Source organism: Gossypium hirsutum, chromosome D02, assembly GCF_007990345.1.
Source record: "Gossypium hirsutum isolate 1008001.06 chromosome D02, Gossypium_hirsutum_v2.1, whole genome shotgun sequence".
In the NCBI taxonomy this organism is placed as follows: domain Eukaryota; kingdom Viridiplantae; phylum Streptophyta; class Magnoliopsida; order Malvales; family Malvaceae; genus Gossypium; species Gossypium hirsutum.
Genome location: NC_053438.1, coordinates 3,063,406 through 3,087,791, shown reverse-complemented (window position 1 = coordinate 3,087,791; position 24,386 = coordinate 3,063,406). Strand labels below are relative to the sequence as shown.

General features: G+C 30.1%; 3 protein-coding genes and 3 non-coding genes across 9 annotated transcripts; 5 read left to right on the top strand and 1 right to left on the bottom strand.

Moving 5' to 3' along the window:
* Window positions 1-11: 11 nt before the first annotated feature.
* LOC107934477 (uncharacterized) lies at window positions 12-8,000 on the bottom strand. Of its 2 annotated transcripts, XM_016866913.2 has the most exons (16): window positions 6,520-7,996; window positions 5,924-5,973; window positions 4,566-5,207; window positions 2,659-4,438; window positions 2,499-2,533; window positions 2,284-2,398; window positions 2,103-2,132; window positions 1,912-1,994; window positions 1,778-1,826; window positions 1,549-1,691; window positions 1,375-1,457; window positions 1,178-1,289; window positions 883-975; window positions 718-798; window positions 339-568; window positions 12-246 (listed from the first exon to the last, which is right to left on the bottom strand). In XM_016866913.2, exons 1-16 carry the CDS (start codon window positions 7,652-7,654, stop codon window positions 63-65), a joined length of 4,845 nt encoding a protein of 1,614 aa, XP_016722402.2. In that variant the 5' UTR covers window positions 7,655-7,996; the 3' UTR covers window positions 12-62. The 2 variants fall into 2 exon arrangements, with proteins under 2 accessions (XP_016722402.2, XP_040943973.1); XM_041088039.1 differs by lacking the exons at window positions 12-246; window positions 339-568; window positions 718-798; window positions 883-975; window positions 1,178-1,289 and having other exon boundaries at window positions 1,559-1,691; window positions 6,520-8,000.
* A 1,788-nt stretch (window positions 8,001-9,788) lies between these two features.
* Window positions 9,789-14,681, top strand: LOC107934461 (uncharacterized protein At4g04980). The gene is made up of 8 exons (XM_041088038.1): window positions 9,789-10,309; window positions 10,879-10,911; window positions 11,274-11,369; window positions 11,498-11,830; window positions 12,594-12,759; window positions 12,943-13,107; window positions 13,506-13,658; window positions 14,290-14,681. Exons 4-8 carry the CDS (start codon window positions 11,574-11,576, stop codon window positions 14,476-14,478), a joined length of 930 nt encoding a protein of 309 aa, XP_040943972.1. The 5' UTR covers window positions 9,789-10,309; window positions 10,879-10,911; window positions 11,274-11,369; window positions 11,498-11,573; the 3' UTR covers window positions 14,479-14,681.
* An 803-nt stretch (window positions 14,682-15,484) lies between these two features.
* TRNAY-GUA (transfer RNA tyrosine (anticodon GUA)) lies at window positions 15,485-15,578 on the top strand. The gene is made up of 2 exons: window positions 15,485-15,521; window positions 15,543-15,578. It is a non-coding gene; the product is annotated as a tRNA-Tyr (tRNA).
* LOC107934431 (actin-related protein 2/3 complex subunit 4) lies at window positions 15,552-23,943 on the top strand. 3 transcript variants are annotated; one of them, XM_016866862.2, is made up of 9 exons: window positions 15,552-15,568; window positions 18,252-18,311; window positions 18,664-18,729; window positions 19,430-19,482; window positions 20,437-20,464; window positions 21,086-21,160; window positions 21,856-21,960; window positions 22,560-22,649; window positions 23,673-23,943. In XM_016866862.2, exons 2-9 carry the CDS (start codon window positions 18,309-18,311, stop codon window positions 23,757-23,759), a joined length of 507 nt encoding a protein of 168 aa, XP_016722351.1. In that variant the 5' UTR covers window positions 15,552-15,568; window positions 18,252-18,308; the 3' UTR covers window positions 23,760-23,943. The 3 variants fall into 3 exon arrangements, with proteins under 3 accessions (XP_016722351.1, XP_016722349.1, XP_040943971.1); XM_016866860.2 differs by lacking the exon at window positions 15,552-15,568 and adding an exon at window positions 17,915-18,072; XM_041088037.1 differs by lacking the exon at window positions 15,552-15,568 and adding an exon at window positions 17,938-18,076.
* TRNAY-GUA (transfer RNA tyrosine (anticodon GUA)) lies at window positions 16,629-16,722 on the top strand. Its single transcript has 2 exons — window positions 16,629-16,665; window positions 16,687-16,722. It is a non-coding gene; the product is annotated as a tRNA-Tyr (tRNA).
* TRNAY-GUA (transfer RNA tyrosine (anticodon GUA)) lies at window positions 17,925-18,082 on the top strand. Its single transcript has 2 exons — window positions 17,925-17,961; window positions 18,047-18,082. It is a non-coding gene; the product is annotated as a tRNA-Tyr (tRNA).
* Window positions 23,944-24,386: the final 443 nt, after the last annotated feature.

Here is a 24,386-nt window from a genome sequence, read left to right as displayed (position 1 = left end):
AAAAAAGGTAATAAAAAAACCCAATAATTTCCATCAAATTTCAAAAATTTGAATTCACGTCCTTACAACTTTGAGTTTCTAAACAATGCATCAATCTTTGTTTTTTTTTTATGTATTCTTCCTCGGTATATATCAACAAAGATGCGACGACGGAAATGAACCATGTCTTCTTGTTTGAAAGGAAAGTAATCACCATGTGTAAGACAATCACCATATTTCATCACGAACACCGCACAATCTACCAAGCTTTACGTTGTAATACAAAAGAAAAGAAAAATAAGATAACGAGTAAATAAAAGATAAAAAAGCTACAGATTTTTTTAGAGATGAATGCTTACTTTTTTTGCTCTGGAATATCATTACGCACTAAAAATGGCCATTCCTTTGCATCAACATAACCCAACTTTGGCAGTAGAAGAGTTGTAAACCATTGTAATATTATGTCTTTTTCGACATTATAAGACCTTATTCGAGAAGATGCTATTGGATCCAACCATGAAATCTTCTTCTCTTTGGTATCCACATAGAAAAGAACCCAATGTTTTGATAAACTCATTGGTAGAAACATCTACAATTACATATCAAAAAAAGAACAAGGAAAAACAATTATTGTTAGTAACAATCGACGATTTAAATTACGATTGATTTTTCTTACTGTAATGTAAACAATTACATCCCAAGTATAAACTAAAAAGAAAAAAAAAATCAAGAGCTTACTTTATGTACACCCCTTAGCTCATCAACTTTAACCCAAGCTAATACTTCTTGTTCTGTTCTTGGTCCTTCTATCAATTGAGTCTGATGATTGCAAAAATATGATAGTTTATATATATATATATATATCGAAATATTGATAGATTTTGACAAGATAAAAATTCTTACAGCTATTTGTGAGCCAAATGAATAGTGATTGATGTATACATTTGGAAATTTGTCAGATCTCTTCTTAAGCAATTCAAAAAACGTATTAACAACCTGCATCGTAACATAAAAGATCAATACCATCGATTTATTTACAATCAGATTCATACTAGATTGTAGACATGATAGCACTGAACACAACATGAGAAAAATATATATAATGCATAACACAAATATATGATTATGAAAATGATATAAATATACAAATTATCGAATTAATTTATCCTTGATCATTATACATTCGATAGTTACTTACCAAATCCTCAATATAGTACTCTTCTCGAGTTTCATCACCTTGGGGCACCATGAGTAGAGGTGCTAATTTCTCACCCTGGATTTTAAAATATTTATCTCGTCCAATCATTTTTCTGTGAGATATAAACGTCGTTATATAGCTAGCTTATGATCATCACTTCATATTCTAATATTAACTTATCAAAACTAGCAACATACCCCTTCAACTCATTCTTTTGCCATTTATCTATCAGTTCATTCTCCTTTTCAGTAAACTCCGAGAGTAAATATGCCTTAATATCCTATAACAACAATAACCAAATAAAATCTTGATGTATGAATAAAACTAGAAGAATGTATGTATATTTATAACCAAATAAATGAAGTATGAACCTGTTCAGACCATGATCCTTGCTCTTTTAATGTTATTTCAACATCAGACTCGGAAGATGAACTCTGAAGTTGATCTGATTGATCATTGTCGGATGATGAATCACCACTCGAAACGTCCTCAACGTTTCTTCCATGATTAAGTTCTGTAACAAAAAGCTTTGCTTAATAATTAAGCCATTCCAATGTTGAAGAAAATCATTATTCAAGTAGTTGATTTAGTTGAAAATACCTGATGATGACTTTTCTTGGTGAATGGCCCGTAAAGAAATAGTTCCCATCTTTTCATTTCAAGTAAAATAATAACATTTATTCTTTAAATAAAGAGAAAAAAAAGAGAGTAAAAATCAACATTCAACCTCCTACCATTTTGTTGGAAGCTTTGGATTTGTTTCCACTACTAGTTTCTCCATAACACCCATTTCTACTACTGTTCTCTGTTTGCAGCTCTTTCAGATTCAGTCCAAGATGAGAAATAAAGAAAAAAAAAACCTTGTCAAGAAATTCAACTACAATTTAATAGCAAATTAAATAAACAAATTAACTAATGTACTTACTTCCTATTGAAATTTCTCCAGCAGGTTCATCTGAAAACATTGCGACACCATTGAATTAAAATAAAATGTATTACCATATGATATTTCAACAGTTTAATTAATTTTAAGTTAAATACTCATATTAAGATTGACATTCGAGTTTGAGTAGCATAGTAGTTAATAATAAGTATAGATTAATTACCATTGTTGTTGGAATCTTTGTCAATATCTTCAGTACTAATAGCTTTCTCACAATTCGAAGGTTTGGATTTTTTTCTGACACAAGTGTCTTCATCCAGCTTCCTTTTTCCTTTATCCTATGAAATGAAAATGCATTAAGGTAATTCAGTTTTCAAGGCATACGAAAAAAAATTCAATGGAGACAGCTTCTAATCATATTTTATGTACAATGCCTACCATAGTTTGTGTGGGTTCATGATTTTCTCCATCATCTGTGATAGCAAATCAACACTGTTAAGTGATAAGATAATGTAATACTAAAGAACAGAGTACACCCTAAATAAAGTGTAGGAAAATATAATTGAAGGATCTAAACAAATTAAGAGTAAAGACTTACTTCCTTTTGGAGTTTCCAACCAGTTTTCACTGCATACCAAAGCTTCCATGCTCTCAGGATTCAAGATATTGTAGGCTGGATTATTGATCGTGGCCTTAATATTTGAACATGGTATGAAAATTGATACTGGAATCGCGAGGAAATCTCGAGCCATCTTTGCAAGTATTGGAAACATTTGAGATTTATCAGACCACCAACCAAGTATGTCAAAGATTGCTCCATCCATGGGAATTAAATGTTCATCTAAGTAAAGCTCAAGCTCTGACTTCGATGAGGCCTCGCTTGCAGTTACAAATTTACTGAAGGAGTCCCAAATAGAATTATTTCCAGGCCAATTGATATCATCCAAGACTGAAGCGGATGTAGTTTGATTTTTGGTTTCATTGGCATACTCATTGTAGACATTCGTAAGAACTTCACGAAACGTGTTCAATTGCACCTTACTATCATGGCCATAAATCACTTTATATGAGAACTCCACAACTTTAAATTTTAACCTTGGATCAAGAACAGATGCAACAGCTAATGCCGAATTGCATAATCTCCAATAGTGGTCGAATCTCCTCTTCATCAATGTAACAAATGAAGGATTGCTTTTTTCCAACTGAAGAAATTTCATGTATATGTCACAAAGCTTTAGAAGGTACAAGCTTACAGTAAGGGATTGAGTTCCTTTGATATCATCAAAGCATCTCAAACAACTCTGTAGAGCTGCTGCATTCTCCCATTCCTCCATTGATGGGTTTAGTTTAAAATTGCCATCAATTTGCTCCAGTTTACAAAAGATTTCTCTTGATCTCAAAGCACTATCAAGTATGCCAAAGTCTGATGCCAGCTTGAGAGAAAGATCATCCCATGATTTCCCATCTTGTAGCTTCACTTGATCTACAGCTTCTTGGAATTTCAATCTTCCATGTTTTGTTTCAGTGACATATTCAATGGACTTCTTTAACTTAAAAAGTAGGTCATCCATCTCACGAAACCCATCCTCAAGAAGAGTGCAATTGATGAACCAATGAGTTGAAGAAAGGGAGACTAGATTACTGAGACAATTTTCTTTTATCTGTTGAACCATACTGTCATCCAAAAAAGAGTTATCCACAGTTATGGAACATACTTTATTGCCTATATTCCACTCCGAAACTAAGCTCTGAATAATCCCACCAACAGCTTTTGTGTCATTGATATGCTCCAAAGTTCTCAAACCAAGAGTCTTCATCTTTAGTTCCCAACTATCATCAATAAAATGTGCTATCAAACAACAATATGCAGTCTTTCCATGATTGTTCTTCGACAAACTTACTGTCAAATTTAATTTGCAAGCAAGCTGATCAAAATACAACTGAAGTTTCTCTCTCTCTTCATTATAGATGCGATGTATGTCAGATAACAATTTATCTCTTGATTGAAACTCATACATTGGCTGCAAACCTTTCACAAAATTCTTGAAGGCTTCTTGACCAGCCAGATCTAATGGATACTGCTGCCTAATAACCATTTTCACAAGAGCCAAGTGACTCCTTTCTTGATCAAATGTTGAGCTTCTTTCATTGGTATCAACTGGAAGTATCAACTGGCTTTCTTGATTTTGTTTTTTCTTTCCAGGACATACTTTCGAGTGGTTATTCAAGTGTGTGGTTCCACTCTTACTTGACCCAGTAAGCACCTTGGGGCAGTGTTTACATTTGGCTACTTGTTTTCCTTCTTCTTCAGACTTATGAAAGTCCACCCAAACCTTTGACCTCAACTTTCTCTGTTTGTTTCGTTTTGTTTCCACAATCTGAGAGTCATCATTGAAAATAATCTATGAAAAATGAGAATAATAAATCATGTATATTACTTTATATGATTTCAATATTTTATCCAAAGGGAAAATAATATAAGACTATATAAGGTAATGTAATTACCTGCTCAATATGCGCATTTATTTCTTTTGCACGAATGCCCCTTGCTTCTTCAGCTATTTTCAAAGGCATTGCCGTGTTTGAAGATGTAGGAATGCTTGAAATGGCTTCTTCTTGAAACTTAATTTCGGGGCCTTGAACTTTTACTGTTACAAACGTTGTCTTCATATGTTTCAAGTCATCGAAGATACGAAGAGCTAAGGATTTTGATATTTCACTCTCAGTTGGAGGCCAATAAAATTCTACGACATAAACTTCATCACTTGTGTGAAGATTTTGTAGACAGATGGCAAGAGCAACATCTATGTTACAATCCTTTAACATGAAATATTTGAAGTCTTCTACCTCAGTAAGAGATGGTTCAAAATGATAGCCATCCCTTGATTCAAATGCTTTCTCAAAAATGGGGACACTGATCATGCGTTCAAAACCAAACATAAAATCATAAGATTTCCGATCTTTCACATAACAATAATTACTTTGGATAAAAAAAGTGTGTTTCTTGTTTGGATCCGAGATAGTTCCATTCATATTGTTAACCTTAGAAGCCCATGTTAGAGCCAATGAAAGTTTGTATTTACAACATAAATCTTTTGATATATTATGTATCTCGGCAAGTGCAGCTAATCGATTCAATATCGAACCCTGTAAAATTATTAAATAAAAAACAATTACCACAAATAAAATTTGAAAAATTGAAATAACTAAATGAAAAGAATTTTGACATTGTACTTTTAATTTGATAAAGATAATTAAAATTGAAAGGTGACTTTTTTCAGTTAGTTATTCATAAATTTAAACAAATTAAAAACATAATGTCATAATTATACTTATTCAAATAATTTGATTTTCTCTTACATAGATAGGTATTCATAAGTTAAAGTTGGATTGAACCAAAAAAAAATTAAAAGCTCATCTGAGTCAAGTCTAGACTACCTAAAATAGTTAATTTTATTATTTTAAAAATTAAAATATTTCAAATATGAGTATATGAGTATTTTTATTTTTATAATTAAATTTAAATAAAAATTATACTTTTTATTGTAAAAGAATAATTCAAGCCGACAGGCCTAAATGCATTTAAACATGTACAAAGATAGACTATATTTGCTTAGTCTTGGATAACGTGAATCTTAATAAGGATTAAATAAATTGAATTAAAACTTTTAATAAAAAAGCTAATATTTTTTTATTAAAATTTAAATATTTTTGGTATACTAAAATATAGTAGTTGAGAGTTGGCTCAAACTTGACTATTAATATGATCAATAATTTATTTACAAAATTTATCAATAATGAACAATAAATATTTTGTATGAAAAAAAAAAGAAAGAAAGAAGAGGTAAATGTAAAAGTAATACCTCTGGAAAAGGTTGAAGAGGTTGAAGAGGCAGAGGATTTGGATTGAAACCTACAAAGATATTACATTCGATGAAAATGCTATAATTAGTCAAATAAAGAAAGGACAAATGAATCAACTTTTATTAATTTGGTCACTTTCTGTTTAATTCAACTGATAACTAATAATCTCCTAAATTATAAATTAATTTATATTTTATGTATCATTATATTTACATTTTTCAGAATATTTAAGCTATAATCAGTAAATTAGGCTGGAAAGCTTCTTTTTTCTTTAGATGTAAATCCGGCTAAGTTGTGAAGATATTTTTGCAAAAAAAAAAATATAAAATAGCCAATTTTATTTGCTTTAGGTTACATCTTAATATCTTATGTTTGAACGTTTTAATCACCTACGTTTTGTTACAAATTAGTCACTCTACCGTTAAGTTGGCATTTAAAATTCATTTGGACTATCTTAGGGAAGAAACTACTAAAATGTAACATTTCAAATATAAATAACAAAAATATAATTTAAGACAAACAAAAATGATTATTTTTATAATTTGGTTGTTGAACCATCATTGTAAAATTATTATATAATTTTAAAAAAAAATACCTTGATCAAACTTATAGTTGGTGGAATTGGAATTGAAGTGTCCATCTTCAACTTTGGGTTTCCATGCGGATAAGAAAAACATTGGACATCCCTTGTAACCTAAAATCAAACACTCTTCTTCCTCCCTCATTATTTTTAAGAAACTATTATCCTCAACGCTAAGATTATCTTTCCTGTGGTTTAATGGAATTCGACTAAAGCCAGCAGTTGAAAAGAGATGTTGCCATTCTGTCAACGTTGGGTGCCGCCTAATTATATTATTACCTTCCCCTGCCTCTATGTTGAACTCCCACTCCTTTTTCCCATCAAGATAACGGTCCAACTCCTGCCAGTAATCAAGAGTCTTCAACGAATACTGAAATGAATCCTTGAAACACGTCAAGAAATCGGAGTCGCTGTGATTAGAATAAAAGTCTAGAATGATTACAATCGTCGGATTTATCTCCTTCAATCTTACTAACTCTCTCTTCATTGCTTTTGCATCTCTTACCAACTTCTCAAGTTTAAATTTATAGTAAACCACCACCATTTCATCATCTCTTCTTCTTTTGAAATCTATTTCACATTCATCCACTTCTGCCAAACTATTGCCATAAACCACTTTCAACTCATCCTCCAACTCTACATTAACTTCCTTGGCATCCTCAGTCAAAAACTCCATTTGGCGTGAGAACTCTACATATTCTTTCAGAAATGGTGGAAGTATGTAACTTACACGGACGCGTAGACGATCGCAGAAGAAGTTCGGTAGTGTACTAAGAACTGAACCCTCAAAACCGTAATACGGGATGTTGAAATCAATGAGGTGCAATCGCCTGTTTCCCATCAAAGCATCATCGATAACTTTTTTTATGACGCCATTAATATGGCAGCTGTTATATTGATAATATGGTGCAGGGTCCACCGGGAAAGTGAAGTAGGAAGAAGCGGGATGCAGTCCGTAGGCTCGGCTAACCAGAGCGTACGCAAAGTATTTCACCACTATGCTGTCATCTCGAAACCAGTAGTGTCTCTTATCAGCAAGAATCAAGATAACGAGAAGGAACGCATCGGCGCTTTTCAGATCCCGATTTTCAATAGCTTCAGCGCAGAATAGTAACAATCTCAAGGCGGTGTCGGAAAAAGAATAATCCATGAAAGAAGGTGAGATTCAACAGAGTTTGAGTAAAGCAGAAGAGAAATATGGTAGAAAGGTAAGTGAAAGCAGCAAGATGATCACTCAGGTTTCCGCATAACAGAGCGGGTAAGGGTTTTGTTGGCCTGTTTTAGCAGCTAATGGCGTGTTTAGGGTTTATTATTTTAGTTTAAAACAAATTCTTAAAACGGTGCCGCATTGGAACTGACCCGCTCGGTGACCCGACCAGGGGAAGGATCGGCGCGTCTAGCCTTGATGGTCTATTTTGTTCCAAGTCCTCCTTTTCTGTGTTTGATTTCAATCTAGTTTATGTTGCTTCTTTAAATTGGGTTGTATAATTTCCTGCGAATTTCATTTCGGTCCTCATGTAACGCTGCGTTTTAGGAGGATTGGAAATATTCCCGTTTTGTTCCCTCATGTTATTCGCGCTCTGCACTTTAGTCCTTTTTATTTATTTATTTCAAGTCTGTTTGTTGCTCTTTAATTTTATTTTAATCCCATCTTGACCCATCATTTTTTTTTCCTTCTACTTCTGTTTTAATTCAAATTCAGTTCTTATTAGTGTATTTTTTTAATTTAATTGGTTCTTGTTTTTAATATATTTGTTTTTAAATCTAGCATTACTTAATATTTAAAGTTAACATCGTTTTAAAATTTATCATTAGTATTATTTTAAGATATAACATGTTATTATTTTAAATTATTATTAAAATTATTTAAATTAATCATACATTAACATTTCAAATTCATTATGTATTATGGTTTTAAACTTAACATATTATTATTATTTAATTCATCCTTAATTATTTTATATTTTTTATGAAAATTTGATATATTTTGTATACGGTTCTGATATCTTATAATATGTATTATTACTATTATGTTTTACTTTATATGTATTACCTATATAAAATTAATATATGTATGTTATTTGCTTCAAACTTATTTCAAATACTATTATTCAACGTTTTTTTATTCTATTTCGAATCTATTTTATACTCACGTATATAATTTATTTTAAAGCTTTGGTACATAGAATCTATAAATTAAAATTTCTCCTTTGTTATTTTTAGTGTATCTTTAAAAAAAATTATTAATAATTCATTTAATGTTTGACCGTTGATATTGGTATTTATATGATATATGATTGAAATTATTGTTGTTATGCTTGTTTGTATTTGTTTATTAATTATTTGTTATTCATTGGTGTACATTTTGTTTCCGAATAGTCCTTTTTGCGTTGCACGTAAACATTCAATCACATTACATTGTTTAAAAGATTATATTTTTATAAGTTTTCAAAATACCCGATGTCTAAAGATTCTCGAGAAAATTGTGCCCTAACTTACTGGGCTTCAATTTCTTTTTGTTGGATTTAGATGGCCGAGTATCTCTTTTCCAACAAAATTATACACATTTCAAAATTAAAACTTATTCTCGGGAATTCAAAGTATTACTTAATCTTTTTTTTAATTACTTAGGTTTTAAATAATTTAACTAGAGTGGGAGGATTGGTTAAATATGGATGAGTGTGTAATAATAATTTCAGTTTAAAGTCCTTAAAAATTAATGAATGATGCGACCAAATTTTATTAATACCTAAAAATCTTGATTTTTAGTATCATCTTAAGATAAAAACCAAAATGCGTGAGAAAAATAATTTTAATCATAAAGTAAATTTTTATATCAACTGGTAAAATATATTGCACTATTAAGGAACGCAAATTAGAACTTTGAAAGTTTTAACTTTAAAGACAGCATTATTAAAAATGGCAACATCAAACCCCGAGCAGCATAAACCGTAAAACGAATATTAACAGTAAAAAAATAGATTAAACTTTTATATAAAAGTTCCTTCTTCCCTTGCTTCCCTCCCAGCCAAACATAGCATGATGCTTACAGCTGAAGATGTATAACTAATAAGTTGTCTTCTTTTTTATGAATATTTATTTTTGGGTTCCCCATTTCTCTCTGCTCCAATCACATTTTTACTTTTTCCATTTTTGGGTTTACATTTATCTAATTTGAAAAATTACCATCAAAGATACAAACCAAAACCTTCTTTCTAATTTTCATTTTTAGATTCAAAGTTGCCCCATTATGTGTTCTTGTTTCGTTGGTACAGAAACTGGGGTGGGGGGAGGGGCTGGGGGTTTCATGCAGCACCCTATAGGAAAGCTTATTTTCATGTTTTTAATCTTATTTTCTTTTAATTTCGTCCACAACGGGAATCAAGAGGAAAGCTTCATGATATATCAATTGTATAATTGATGTTGAATTTAAATGGAAAATCTATATATCTGCAGCTACCATAAAATATTGGTGGATTTTCATTTCTCACCAATATTATGTTTATTTTAATGTCTTTGAAGCATTAATTTTTTTTCTTTATTTTTCCATAATGATTTTAATGATTTTGTTTTATTTGAGTTGAGATAATTTTGAGTATCAATGACCCACCCATCATAAAATAAAAATAAAAATGTGAAGCATCATTTCCTTTTCCAGCCATGAAAGAGGTTGTTCTCGGTCATGGGTAGGTCAAATTACGCCTATAATCCCTAGAGGTATTGATTTTTTTTAATAATTTAAGGAAAAAAAAAAGATTTGGCCATATTGCAGAGATTGAATCCAGCCTGAGTTGAGCAGAATTAGGTATATATATTTTATTTTCAAAATTATTATTTTAGATGAAGTGTATTTATATATTTGTCTGGACTTCATATTAGATATTTATTTTTTTAATAATTAATTTATTGCTTTTTAAAGGTTTTTAAATAAAATAAAAAGAACTATGATACCACATGTGAAAAAGAAAATTTTTAATATGCCTTGATTGAATTTTAAAATTTTTAATATCGTATCAATTACTTTATTTTATCAATTTAATCATTAATTTAGATTTGACATATTAAAAAATAAATAAACGGTGTTTTTAAATTTGATTGATACTGTCTTTTATGTGAATTCAAATTATACATATATATTTATAATTTGATCATATGTTTTAAATATGCTCCACATAATATTTAAATTGCATTTAGCGCTTAAATTGAGGACTAAACTGATAAAATGATTTGTTGATACAATACTTTAAGTATTCAATTAGAACATTTTAAAATTCATGGGCCAATTTAGAATATGAGTTGTCTGTTTTTTTTTATCAACTTCTTTTATTTTCCAATTTTTTATAATATATTTTCTTTGTTGTAAATTTCAAACAGATATGATGGGTTGAAAATTGACTATTGTTTGAGGTAATTTACCTTATTCATTATATTTATTTTACATTTTATAATAAACTAAAATACCAATATTTTACATCTAAGTTTCATTTTATATAGTTGGATTGGCATAAGCATTATTGTTAATGCAGGAAGATACATGAAGATATTATGAGTAGTTCTAAGTAGTATATTTAAAAAGTTCATTAAAACGAAATTATTCATAAAAAAATATATTAAATATATATTTATTAAAAAAAGATTTACTTATCTTAATATTAAATTATTTTACATATTTTTATAATTTTTAAATATGATATATTTGTTATATTGATATATTAATCTTTTAAATTTGAATAACATATTGTGTGGTTGTATCATATTTTTGTTGCTAGGATCAAAGCAAGGAGCCCATTGAATTTTATAGCTTATTGGGTAAAATAGAGCAAAGCTTAACCAAATAATATGCAACTTCTGCAATAAAATAGCAGGTGAGGATCACATTTTTAGATTTGATATTCAACTTTATTTTATAATAATTCTCCAAATTTCCCAATCTTTTTTAGAAAAAAAAAAACACTTGGGTTCCTTCCTTTTGATTGATTTTTCTTTGTTAAAGTTGAACACAGAGCAAAAGCCATTTTTGCTTTCTATTTGAGGCGTCATCATCCTAGTTGCCTTCAAACGGGTCAGCTATGGCACCTAAAAGGAGCATTGGAGTGCCGCCGCCACCGCCACCATCCGTCCCTGCCGGAAGATTGTTAAGTCGACAACAATCCGTGGGTAAATTGAAGAAATCAAGCATAATGAGTAGTCTGTTTAGAGAATTGAAAACAAAGTTGGAAGGGTCAAGATTGCAAATTAAGTTGTCTAGTAGGACCAAGAAGCAATTTGGGGGTTCTGCTGGTGGAAAAGAAGGATTGGCTGCTTTTTTACGAGAGCTAACAAAAAGGTAGCATCTCTTACTGTCTTAGTACATAATATATATATAAAAGCACGACTTAAAAAACACATAGAAAAATCTATTAATTTTATAATTTAATTTATTTAAGTGATTTCATCTCCAAGAATCAATGGTATGAAGGGCAAAGCTAAGAAACTGCTTTAGGGGCAAAGATGAATCAAAATATTTTGAGAGTTAAAAGTACAATTTTATCATTATATTAATTTATAATTTCATAAACTTTAAAGGGACTAAAAAGCATAATTACCATTTTTTGAGACCAAGGCTACTGCCTATCCCTATCTACTCTCCCATAAATAACATCAAAGCTTGTCACTAAGCTTTTCCATCTCTTAAAAGCTCGATTATGTTAGGATTTTTGATTCACTAGTAAGATTGTATCATTGATTGTGAGATGATATTACTAAGTTATTTATTACGATCTAATTATGCACCAATCCCTAATACCCTTAGACTTTTAAACTTTAGTCCTTCTGCTTTTAAGTCTAAGAATTTTGAATCCTTATACTTTTCTCTTTTAAAATTTAAAGTTTAATTAATTACACTGGTCAGACTTTAATTTTTAAATCAAACCTTTGAATATGAAAATATACTATATTCAAATTTAATGAAACTATATTAATAATATTATAAAGTAACTAAATTATCCCGAAGTAAAAACAAAAAGATTGAATTTCAAATGCTTGAAAAGCACAGGGATTAAATGAAGAATTAAACCTTTATCTGTTTGTTTATTTGGTTATGGTCTTAGATCACCATTCTTCCAAAAAATTGAAGAAGATGCTCAAAACCATGCCAAGACGATATTGGAATTAAAAGCAGCCATCAATTCTTTTCAAACAAAGGACATGACTGAACTCATTAAGTTCCAACAACATATGGAAGCCATTCTTGAAGTTCTAACCGATGAAAATCAGGTCAGTATATATATATATATATAAACATACATGTATGTGTGTGTATATATATATATATCAAAATTTTAACAAATAATTCATTATTCATTCCATATATGCATGGATCATTTTGATGTTATAATGAATATCCTCTATAGCTGAACTTGTTTAATCAATCATGATTCTTAATGCATTAAGGTGTAGGTGCTTGCAAAGTTTGAAGATTTCCCTATCAAGAAATTGGAAACAATAAGGGCAGCTGCAGCATTGTACTCTAAATCAAACTTGGTTGTTTCCAACTTAAAGAATTGGGAAGTGAAATCACCTGCTGCGCAACTGTTGAACAAATTTGATTGCTATTTCACCAAGGTCGATTTTGCTCCCATTTTTCATTATTCTCTTGTATTATATGATTTTCCAATTAAATGGATTTTTTTTAAAAAATAAAGGTTAAAACAATATCAACATTTTTTTCCGATTTAGTCCCTGATTTTTTTTCCCATTAGTCCTAAAAATATCACTTAAAAAATTATAAAAAGAATTAGGTGATTACGAGACACAATCTTTAAGTACCACGCCATTACAAGGGATAAAATTGTAAAAAGTTGTCGATTTCAAGAACTAATATGGATAAAAAAAGTTGAGGATCAAATTAAGAGAAATTATCAAATTTAAGGACTAAATAATACATCATCCCAAAATTAAATATGTTCATTCATTTTTTGTGATAATTTTATTCCATTTCCATATATATATGGGTGATAAAGGTTAAAGAAGAATTGGATGCATTTGAAAGGACAAAGGATGAGGAATCAAGGAACTTCAAGAGCCATGGGATTGATTTTGACTTCAATATCTTTGTTACTATCAAAGAGTTGATGGTGGATGTTTCTTCCAACTGCATGGAGCTTGTCCTTAAGGTAGCCATTTCTTTGGTATTTTATCCAAACTTTTTAATGTATTCGTATACTATACATAAGATATTAGTATAGGTTTCAATTCTATAAAGATATAAACAAATTTGATAAAAATAGAGTATATTCATACATCACACGTACAAACTTCACTTAATCTAAATAATATATATCAAATACCGATAAAAGTATTATGAAGACCTCTGTATTAAGAGTTAAATTACAGTATTTTCTGCTAAAAAAATAGACAAATTAGTCTCTAGACGTTTGATCAAAAAGCAAAATGGTCCTTCTTATTAAAAAAAAAAACCATACATTTGTACTGTTAAAAACTGAGTTAGCTAATGGAATAACAAGACAATAACACATGATGTGTTACGTTTATCTTATGTTGACGTACAATGATTAGTTTTTAACAGTGGAAACTGCTCAAAATTTTAACAAAATGATCAATTTGTTCTTTGATCAAACATATAGGGATTAATTTATCTATTTTTTGAGTAAAAGAGACAAAATATAATTCAACTTCTAGTACAAAGACCTCTATAATACTTTTATCACCGCTCCACTTGAGATGAATAATATCCTTGAACAGGTCTATTTGTCCTAAATATGTTTGATTATCTTTTCCTTCTAGGAATGGGGAGAAACAAAAGGTGCAAATGATGCAGAAAAGAAAGCAAATAAAAACTTGCTGTGGAGAGCTTTTAAATTGGCATTTAGGGTTTACTCATTTGCTGGTGGGAACGATGAACGTGCCGACAAGTTGGCTAAAGAATTGGCTAATGAAGTTTTGTGTGGTTCTTCTTCACCTCCCAAGCCCTAAACAAATACCCCAATATTCCATCTTTAATTTATCTTTTTTTTTACAAATTATTGGTTAGTTAACTAGCTGAAAACAATTTCTACACTTGTTTTCATTTACCTATCGATATGTAAATATTATTTTCTAAAATAAATTTCATGCAATATATAAAATTTGATTTAATATATAACACGTTTTGATGTAAATTTCAATGATAAACTCCAACGGGAGGAGGTATTGTGGTGTAAATTTCAATTTTTATAAGCATTTCATTGGGACTAATCATTGAAGCTTGGAAATAACTTGTTGAAATTGTTGGTATTGGTTTTTCAAATGTTTAGAATAATTGTTTGAAAAAAGAGACAAGTTCAATAAGGTAGGAATACTTGAAGAAGTAGACTCTAAATGTGTGCACGATTATCTATAAAGAGAGTTTTAAGTTTAAGGCACTTTAATATTGAATAACACAACACAAATGATGAGTTTTGTCAACTAAATCCTATTTTTCAATTGAATACGGACAATATTAACCTTGGGAGAGAGATTGCTATAGTTGGATTTGAACCAAAATACATATTCCACCATTGATTTTAATCTCGTTTGTACAAATACTCAATCAAGTTATTGAAATAACTAATTTCATTATCACCAATATTTTTTTTATCTCATTAAGCTAATCTCACCACCAATCTAAGCGAAATCTAATAAATATTTGATACAATGGGATCCAATAAATAATTTGCTTTGAATTCATCTAAATTTGTTTAATATATTCTCAATGAGATCAACTTACTTCATTGTTTTATGTTTTTTCAAATGGGATCTTATACTCACTAAACTTCCAATAAAGATAATTTTCATTTTTGCCCCATTGAAATTATTATTATTCAAAATTCTATACATTGAAATATTAGATTTAATAAAACATTTTTCTTTATGTCAATGTAGAAACTAAAATGAATGAAAAAGAGTTTACTCTGACAGAATTTAAACTATTAAAATTACACATTAAAAGCACTAATCAAATCCGACCTTAGCTCAGTTGGTAGAGCGGAGGACTGTAGTTGGCTTAAGCCTTCAGTTAGATCCTTAGGTCACTGGTTCGAATCCGGTAGGTCGGAATATTTTTGTTCATTTGAACAATTCAACATTTTTCGCATTTGCTTTTTTCTCTAATCAAAACAAGAGTGGAAAGAAGACTTCATTAGGCAAAAATTTTGTTTATTGGTTAAGAATAGATTCGAAGAGTCTAATAGTATTACCATTTGCTCCTTATTTTTAAGGTCAAGTTACGCCAAATCCAATTGCTAATAGCTAGTCTAAAAAAAATAAACTTACTTGTAAGTAGCACAAGTATCAGTCAAGAATATATTTGAAGAATCGTAAAACGACTGACCCAACTTATCTGCTTGATAATCTGCCCCCTCACTCGTTTAGTGCGACGAAGTTGGATCGGTGGGGGATGGACCAGCCTGATTGATTATCTCTTTAGAATGTTTTTTTCGTCTCTTCAAAAGCCGAGTTCTATTTGTTTTTAAGGTAGGAATGTTTGAAGAAGTAAACTTTGAATGCGTGTATAATCATCCATCAAGAGAGTTTCAAGCTCAACACACTTTAATATTGAATAATACAATACGATGGTGAGTTTTTTCAACTAAACCCTATTTTTCAATTGGATATTGACAATATTAACCTTATGCGTAAAAGATTGTCATAGTTGAGTTTGAATCAAATTACATATTCCACCATTGATTTTAATCTAATCCATATAATACTCAATCTCGTTATTATAATAACTAATTTCACTATTATCGATATTTTTTATCTCATTAAAATTAATCTCACCATTCATCTAAAAGAAATCTAATAGATAACTTAGTAGAATGGGATCCAATAAATAAATTGCTTTGAATTCATTTAAATTTGTTTGGTATATTCTTAATGAGATCAACTTGCTTCATTGTTTAAGTTTTTTTCAAGTGAAACTGAATGATTTAATGTATTCACGAGACTACAAGTGAAGATAAATTTCATTTTTTCTCCTTTGAAATTATTATTATTCAAAATGCAGATATGAGATTTAATTAGAAACTAAAATGTGATGTAAAAGAGTTTATTATACTTGACAGAACATATCTATTTAAAATTTATGTTAAGTCAAACAATCAATTCCGACCTTAGCTCAGTTGGTAGAGCGGAGGACTGTAGTCGGCTAAAGCCTTCAGTTAAATCCTTAGGTCACTGGTTCGAATCCGGTAGGTCGGATTATTTTTCCTTTCTGCCCACTCAACATTTTCGCATTTGCATTTTCCTCTGATCAAAACAAATGTGGAAAGAAGACTTCATGGGGCAAAGACTTTTTGTTTTAGATTTTCTGGGTATTTTTTTTCATTAACAAAACAAAAAAAATAGCAGAGCACAACCTCAAATCTAATTGTTAATACCGAGTTCAAAAAACAAACTTACGTATAAATATCATAATTATTATATTTAAAGAATCGTAAATTTTATATTGTTAATGATTAAACTTTTTACATTTAAGGTAAAATTGTTCATCACTACAATTGCCTCTTGAGATTTCAAAAAACGCAAACTCAAATAATTACATACCTTTTGACAGGTCTACAAACTTATAAAATTTAATTTAATGTTGTCAAAGTTTTGAACTATATAATTAAAAAAACATAAAATAAATTAAAGAAAGTTAAGTTTGATGTATATTAGCATTTATTAAACATAAGTTAATAAACGTTAAAACTTTAATATTTTGTTTATTAAACATAACTTATATAATTTAAGCAATTAATAATTGTAAGTTTATTAATCTTAAAAGAAATAAACTTCAACGTTTTATTTTTTTCTATCTCAAAAACTAAATGTAAGTTAGAGAAACTTATATCAATAAGGAATGAAGTATAAAATTCTCATTCGCATTTAATTTTTGGATTTTATAAAATAAAATAAAAATTCCATTAAACATCATTTTGTAAAACCAAATTTCAACAGTGTTTACATTAGTTTCTTTTTTCTTTTTTTATTCTCACACTATTGTTATAGTTGGGTTTCAATCAATATATATTTTACTGTATCTCGCTATTTATTTTAATTTTAATTGATAATTTTACGGTTCACATTCGAGGTTTGTGGTTATTCCTCTAATAATGTTGTCTCCTTTCTTTTGGGAATGTAATGTTCCCTATCATTACACTCAATCACTTATTTTTTTTAATTTTTAGTAATTTTCTTATATTATTTTCTAATATGATTTATTATATAAAATATTTATTTTAATCTAATATCATTAATATTTATTTTCTATTCTCAATTTAACTTATTAGTCCATCCCTTAATCATGCAATGAAAATGGCAAACGATGCATTAACTGAGTAATGCCCAAGGATTATCAGGATTAATTATGCTTAATAAAATGTAAACTATTAATTAAACTTTAAAGCATTTTAAACAAACCGACCTTAGCTCAGTTGGTAGAGCGGAGGACTGTAGTAGGTTGCAACCTTCCGCTAATCCTCAGTTCGCTGGTTCAAATCTGGTAGGGCTGAGGGCTGTAGTCGGTTGTAAGCTTTAGCTAATCCTTAGGTCACTGGTTCGAATCCGGTAGGTCGGATAATATTTTTCCATTTTTTATTCAACTTTTTTTGTATTTGCTTTTTCAATTTTTCTCTTTTTGATATATTGTTTTCTCTAATCAAAACAAAAGTGGAAGAAGATTTCATTAGTTCATTAACAAAACAGAAAATTAGCATAGCGCTAACGCCAAATTCAATTGCTAACAGCCAGTTCAAGAAATCGTTTCCTTTTATCAACCAGTTGCTTAAATCCAGGAAAAAGAAATGGTAAGAACACCTAACCTTTCCTTTTCTCTACTTCAATCTGTTTGGTTCCTAGAAAGTAATTAGGAAGTAAATAAAAATTGATTTTTACGTCACGGACCAGTAGTAGATCAATTGGTTTACGTTTTTCTTTTCTTATTGAAGGCAAAATTTGTCAGTTTTATCTTTCTTTTCCCCTTTTGTTTTCCTTTCAACTTTTTTACTGTATTATTTTTGGATCCAATTGCTTCTTCTAGCTTAATTTTTTAGAAGATATAATTAATTGATTATATTGAATGGATTCTTTATGTCATCGCAAAAGCTTAATGCATTCTTTAGTAATTCTTCTTATTGATTTAAACTTAAAAAAATTTAGGCAAGCACATTGAGGCTGTATTTGACTTGCATAAGGAACACGCTTGAGGCTGCTATGTGTCTCCAGGTATGCAAATCAACTTTATCTTGTGAATTTTTATGAATAGATTTTGTGACTGTTACCTGATCGAACTTAGTTTTTATATTTTACTATAGAATGGCTTGGAAAAGGATGTTTAGCCATCAGCTTTTTGCTTGATATAATGCTCATAGATTAAGAGCAGAGGATTCAACGTAGTCAGATGGGAATGGTTAGAGATGTACTATGTTTGTTATCTTTCCTAGTGTTGGTTTATAAAATGTTGTATAAATCTGCTCACTACCAATGACTAATGTGGTTTATTGGGAGCTCTTTTGATTCACAATCTTTGGGTCCTGAAGTCCTTCTGGGTGTGGGTTTTGAATAGAGGAGGCTTCGTCCAATTTTCAGTGCATGTATTCAGTTTCCACATCTTCACAAAATTTAAAGCAATTCCAACCTATATTTTTCGTTCTAGATTACTTTTGGTTTAAAATTTGAAGATCTTTTTGTTGTTATGGAGCTTTTGGATAATCTTTTGTGTCTACTAAGATAATTTATCTTTATTTTAGTTACATGGTGTATTTAATCTTTACGGACTGTTGTTTCCTTTGAACAACCATATGCGTAATGAAAGACATTCGAATTATATGTGTTGGCTTGGCAAAGACCTTCATTTGTTAAATTTTGTTTTCTATGTGGTATTGTTCTCATTAATCTTGCTCTGTTATTTACATGTTGGTTGCAGAATTTTCCTTGTCAAGAAGTTGAGAGGCACAATAAGCCAGAAGTTGAACTAAAGTATGTCTATTTATTTCTCTTTCATCTTTAATTTCATATTTTAGAATTCGACATTTTATGACTGGATAAAGCTATGTAAAGCGAAAGTGCTCAAAGTACTAAAAAGGTGTGAAAAATGAAAAAGAAATGCTGAGAAACAATGCTTTGTTGTGTGGAATTATATTATCATTCTATAATGAACTTGCCACTTATCATATGCTGATCATAGACTAGTCTTAACTGATTTAGTTATGCTCTTACATTTAATTGGCAAGTTCTTCCTCAATTGACAAGGTCTTGTTCATATTTGGTATTCATAGATTTTCTTCTTCCTTTTTTTTCTAAATGGTACTAATGTCAAGGTGTAGGAGCTCCAGTTAATTTTGATTCATTCAAGCTAAATAAGCCCTTTGGTCTTTTCAGAATGATTTTTTATTCTTAGATGCAGGCTTTGTTTCAAGTCTTTGATGCCATTCATGTATGCAAGCCTTTTATCATGTTGTTTTACTCTTGCAACTCTCTTATCCTGTCTTTTTCTTTAGATTGCTTTGCTCCCATCCCTCCCAAGACATTAGTCTATTCTGAAAACTCTAGTTTCTTCTTTTCAGAAACAAGACTTTCAGCAAGGGGCTACATGGACCTTTGCTAGCATGTCAATAGTTTCCACTCATCTTTGTTTCTATATTTTACCTGATATTTCAAGCGTTTAAAGCTTCTGATCTGCATGTTTATTCATGTCAGTAGGAATTCATATGATACTATCTCCATTTTGATGGTTAATTGACAAGTGTAATGAATGATGCCTCAAAAGAAATTCACTGAAAAACTTAATAATTTGATTGAAATATTTGTTGTTGACTAACAAGCAAAGTGGAGAATTTACCTCTGTAATCTAATTATGAAAGCTTTCATGTTCTGCACCCTTGTATTCTGCACTTCTGGGCATACTAATTTTTTTTCTATCATATTTTGCAGGACAAGCCCAGAACTTCTGCTAAATCCTGTAAGAACCACCTTCCTGAGTTAACAGACATGGGCATAGTTTTCCATGTTCCTTTTTTATCGTTAATTTCTTATGTCCTTTATATATCCTATTGGTATTTTATTTTAATTCCTTTGCTCATCTTTAGTCCAAGATGATTGTCTCTTATTACCATATACTTTTTCTTTATACCAAATGAACAAAACAGAAAGAAACAATATAAATCAAGAAGCAAATGCAAATATTATAAAGCAAGTAGCCAAAGCAACAATGAAATGGAGCTATGTTTTGTGTTCTTCATTTTTCACTGTTACTTTTGTAGGTTACTTTGGGCTCTCCATGGTACATGAATCCACCTAGTATGAATTTTTGTTTTTATAGTAATCACTTAATTTCTTTAAGTACATTTAACTTGTTTTGAGCTTGGAGGATTCAAGATTTTAATTTGGACAAATTAAGCCTGAATATTACCTTTTCTAAAATTATGAGTCCATAGGAGTTTGACATCACCGACCATGCAATTTTATGGTTTCTGGTAGAAATGATTTTTTGTGGTTTATTGTTAGAATGAGAAAATGGCTTGTTAGTTGTTTTTTATGTTGCTAGTTATGGATCTTTTTAATATGCTCGCTTGCAATGCAGGTTTTGATATGCCGAAATGAGGCTGAGAAATGCTTAATAGAAACATCTATCAACTCACTACGGATAAGCCTCAAGGTAAAATATTAATAATCTTTCCCTGGGTGTTTCTTGGTAGAGCTAATTGCTGCACTGAGGTCTGAGTATTTTTCCTGCTTTTAGATTAAATAAGCAGCATTGCATGCATGATGGTGACGACTATTTTAGTTTTAGTATGATCATATAGAAATTTTCAATACAAACCATTGGGTACCTTTTTCTTTTACCCTCCAAATTAGTTAAACTCATTATTAACTTTTTTTTCTCTCTTTTCTAATGCAAGTTCTGGACTAACTCATATGGATGCAAATTAGCTTTGTTTGAGATATCAAGCAACAACCTGTGACCAATGGTTCAACTGGAATACAGAAAATGGATTTGATTTGGCTTAAACAATTCTTCTTGCTTCTTAACTTTGAGAGGACCTTAGAGCACAATCTATCATCTTTTGATGGGTGCTTGCCTTAAGTTAATGGAAAATGTTTGTTTTGCAATTTGCATGGTACCAAATTTGGTTAGAATGTTTCATTATTGATACTCAGCTTACATGCAGAGGCATTAACTGATCTGGAATAACATAGCATTTTATATCCTTTTCATTTGAATTCATTTCTTTGAAAGCTTAGAATTGACCTATCATTGTCACAGAAGTTTGATCTTAACTAAGATCAGGGTAAATTTGCAATCTTTCTTCCATTTCATCCTTATGTATGGATTATCTTCGTCTTATATAGGTAAAACAAGCAGATGAACTGGAAAACATACTAGCTAAAAAGTTCCTTAGATTTTTGTCTATGAGGGCAGAAGCATTTCAAGTTTTGAGAAGAAAACCAGTACAGGTACTTGCATTTGATCTCATAGTTGACAACTGATTTGCCATATAAATTTATGTTGCTTGAAAAATTCATGTGATTAACGACCAATTTACCTTGAAGAATATGATTATTTTTACAACATTTTGTAAAAGCGATCATGAAAATCATTATATTTTGCCAATTAAAGGTAAAGACTTTTAACTGTTTCCTTTTTATACACACTATAACCTCTTAAACTGGGTTAAAGTACGTGCCTTATATCTCAATAACACAGCTCTTAAATTTTTATTTCATTCATGAATTGACTCTGCCTTATGTATAATTTGATTTCCTTTTTCATTACCATTTTGATACTTATTCTGGAAACACTTTATGTTTGATTATAATTAACATATACTAATTGGATGAAACAGTGAGCAGAGAAAACATTATCATGATGAAACTGGTTTGTCTGTCATTATCATTCTTTTACCTTTGTTCAAGTTAATAAATGTTAAGCTGGTAATAGGTTTTTGTAAATGTAACCCCGAAATAGCTCTTATTTCTTCCTTAAGCTAGTAAAATTTCTAGTTTATTTTCTAGAGTGTGTGTGTTTTTAATTTTAGTAGTTGCTTCATTAACAGGGTTATGATATCAGTTTCCTTATCACAAACTACCACTGTGAAGAGCTGCAGAAACAGAAGCTCATTGATTTTATTGTGCAATTCATGGAGGTAAGAACATTCTTAACCGTATCTGTTTATCTTTGTCTTCCAATTATAGATAGTGGGTCCCTATTTAATCTTACGTAATCGACCATAAAAAATATTGATAAACCCATGACTTCTTTTCCTCTTTAAGACTTCCAAATGGTCTAAAGTTTCTACTCCAGAGTGTGCAACCTCATTATCTTTTCACACTTTTATAGATGCATTCCCTGAAAAAGTTTAGAAGGATTTAAGGAAAATTGCTTCGAGTGACTTGTGAAATTATTCTGTTGCCTGATATTTATGTTCGCTACTGCTTGCCACTCTGCATTCTACTTCCTCTATCAATTTGATTCTGGAACTTATGTATTTAGTGTTTTGTGGAATTCTAGCTAAATATGTCTTTCAATCTTTCTTATATATTCTCAAATTTTTCTTCCTTACTCTGTATTGTATATGATAATTGGATCTGATTCCTCGTTGCAAAATCATATTCATGCTAAACCCTCTATAACCCCCTAAATATTTCATGGCTACCATTGAACTCGTTTTCTTTTCTTTTCTTTTCTTTTTTCTTTTTTGAATATTCCACCATTAAACTCTGGTATTTTGATTTAAGGGCACCATTTTGCTATCCAAAATTTAAGTACAATTTCCAGCTTTCCTCTTGTTAGAACTGAGCTTAAGAACAGAAATGCTTGTTTGTGGTTATGTTATTCTTTTACCATTTCTATGTCACTCGGACTGGATGAAAGTGTCTGATAGCAGTATGTGTTAGATATGGTCGACCTTTTACAAGTTTCCTTTGTATTTCGAGAGTCTCTCAAGGGTCATATCTCTGAACCTGTAACCAAATATGCATTTGATACAAGTACTTCGAGAACAATAAAGAACTTGACCAACATAGATTTCAGCTCCATGCCTGGTTTTGCTAAGATGGATTTAACCTAAATAAACTCTTGGCCTATCACTATCGGAGTTCTATATTTTGTCTGTTCGAAGCATGCTTATGTCGATAACCTTTGAAATGATGTTCTTTTTAAATCTCAGGATATTGATAAAGAGATAAGCGAATTGAAAATGTCGGTGAGTACGCGAGGGAGGTTGGTGGCTACGGAGTTTTTAAAGCAATTCTAACATCTTAAATATTACAGTAGTATTATATCTGAATGAATTCTGGGTTTCATTGCCCACAATTGTGATCCTTCATAGATCAGTAGCCATTGTTAGGTATACTTTTGATAAAACAAAAAGACAGAATTCTCTTCCTCTTTTATGTACTCATGTTCATATGTTTTATGTTGATAGACTTTGGGGGATAGCATCTGCCTAAATATAAAATTTAACTCGATAATATTAAACACTACATGATTAAATGATATAAAAAAGTTTTTTTTAAAAAGGGAAACATATAAATTGTTAATTCCGTGGGATTTTGTAAGTTTTCTTATTTCCAGGAAAATTAAGTTTGGGAATTGGGATTTAAGTGATTAATCACTGAAATAAAGTTCTTGTTCTTACTATATATTTCAACAATTATGATTTAGGATTTCATTTTGCTGGTTTTAGGTTCAAATATTGGATAAAAAACATAAATTCATTGAATACAATTTGTATATTTATATTGTATTTGAGTCGCTTATTATATAACGTATATTATTAATAAACTTAATATATCATACTCATAATACCTTTTTTTTTTATAATTGAATCATCAAAAATTATAGAGTTAAAGACAAATTACTTGATAAACAATACTATCGT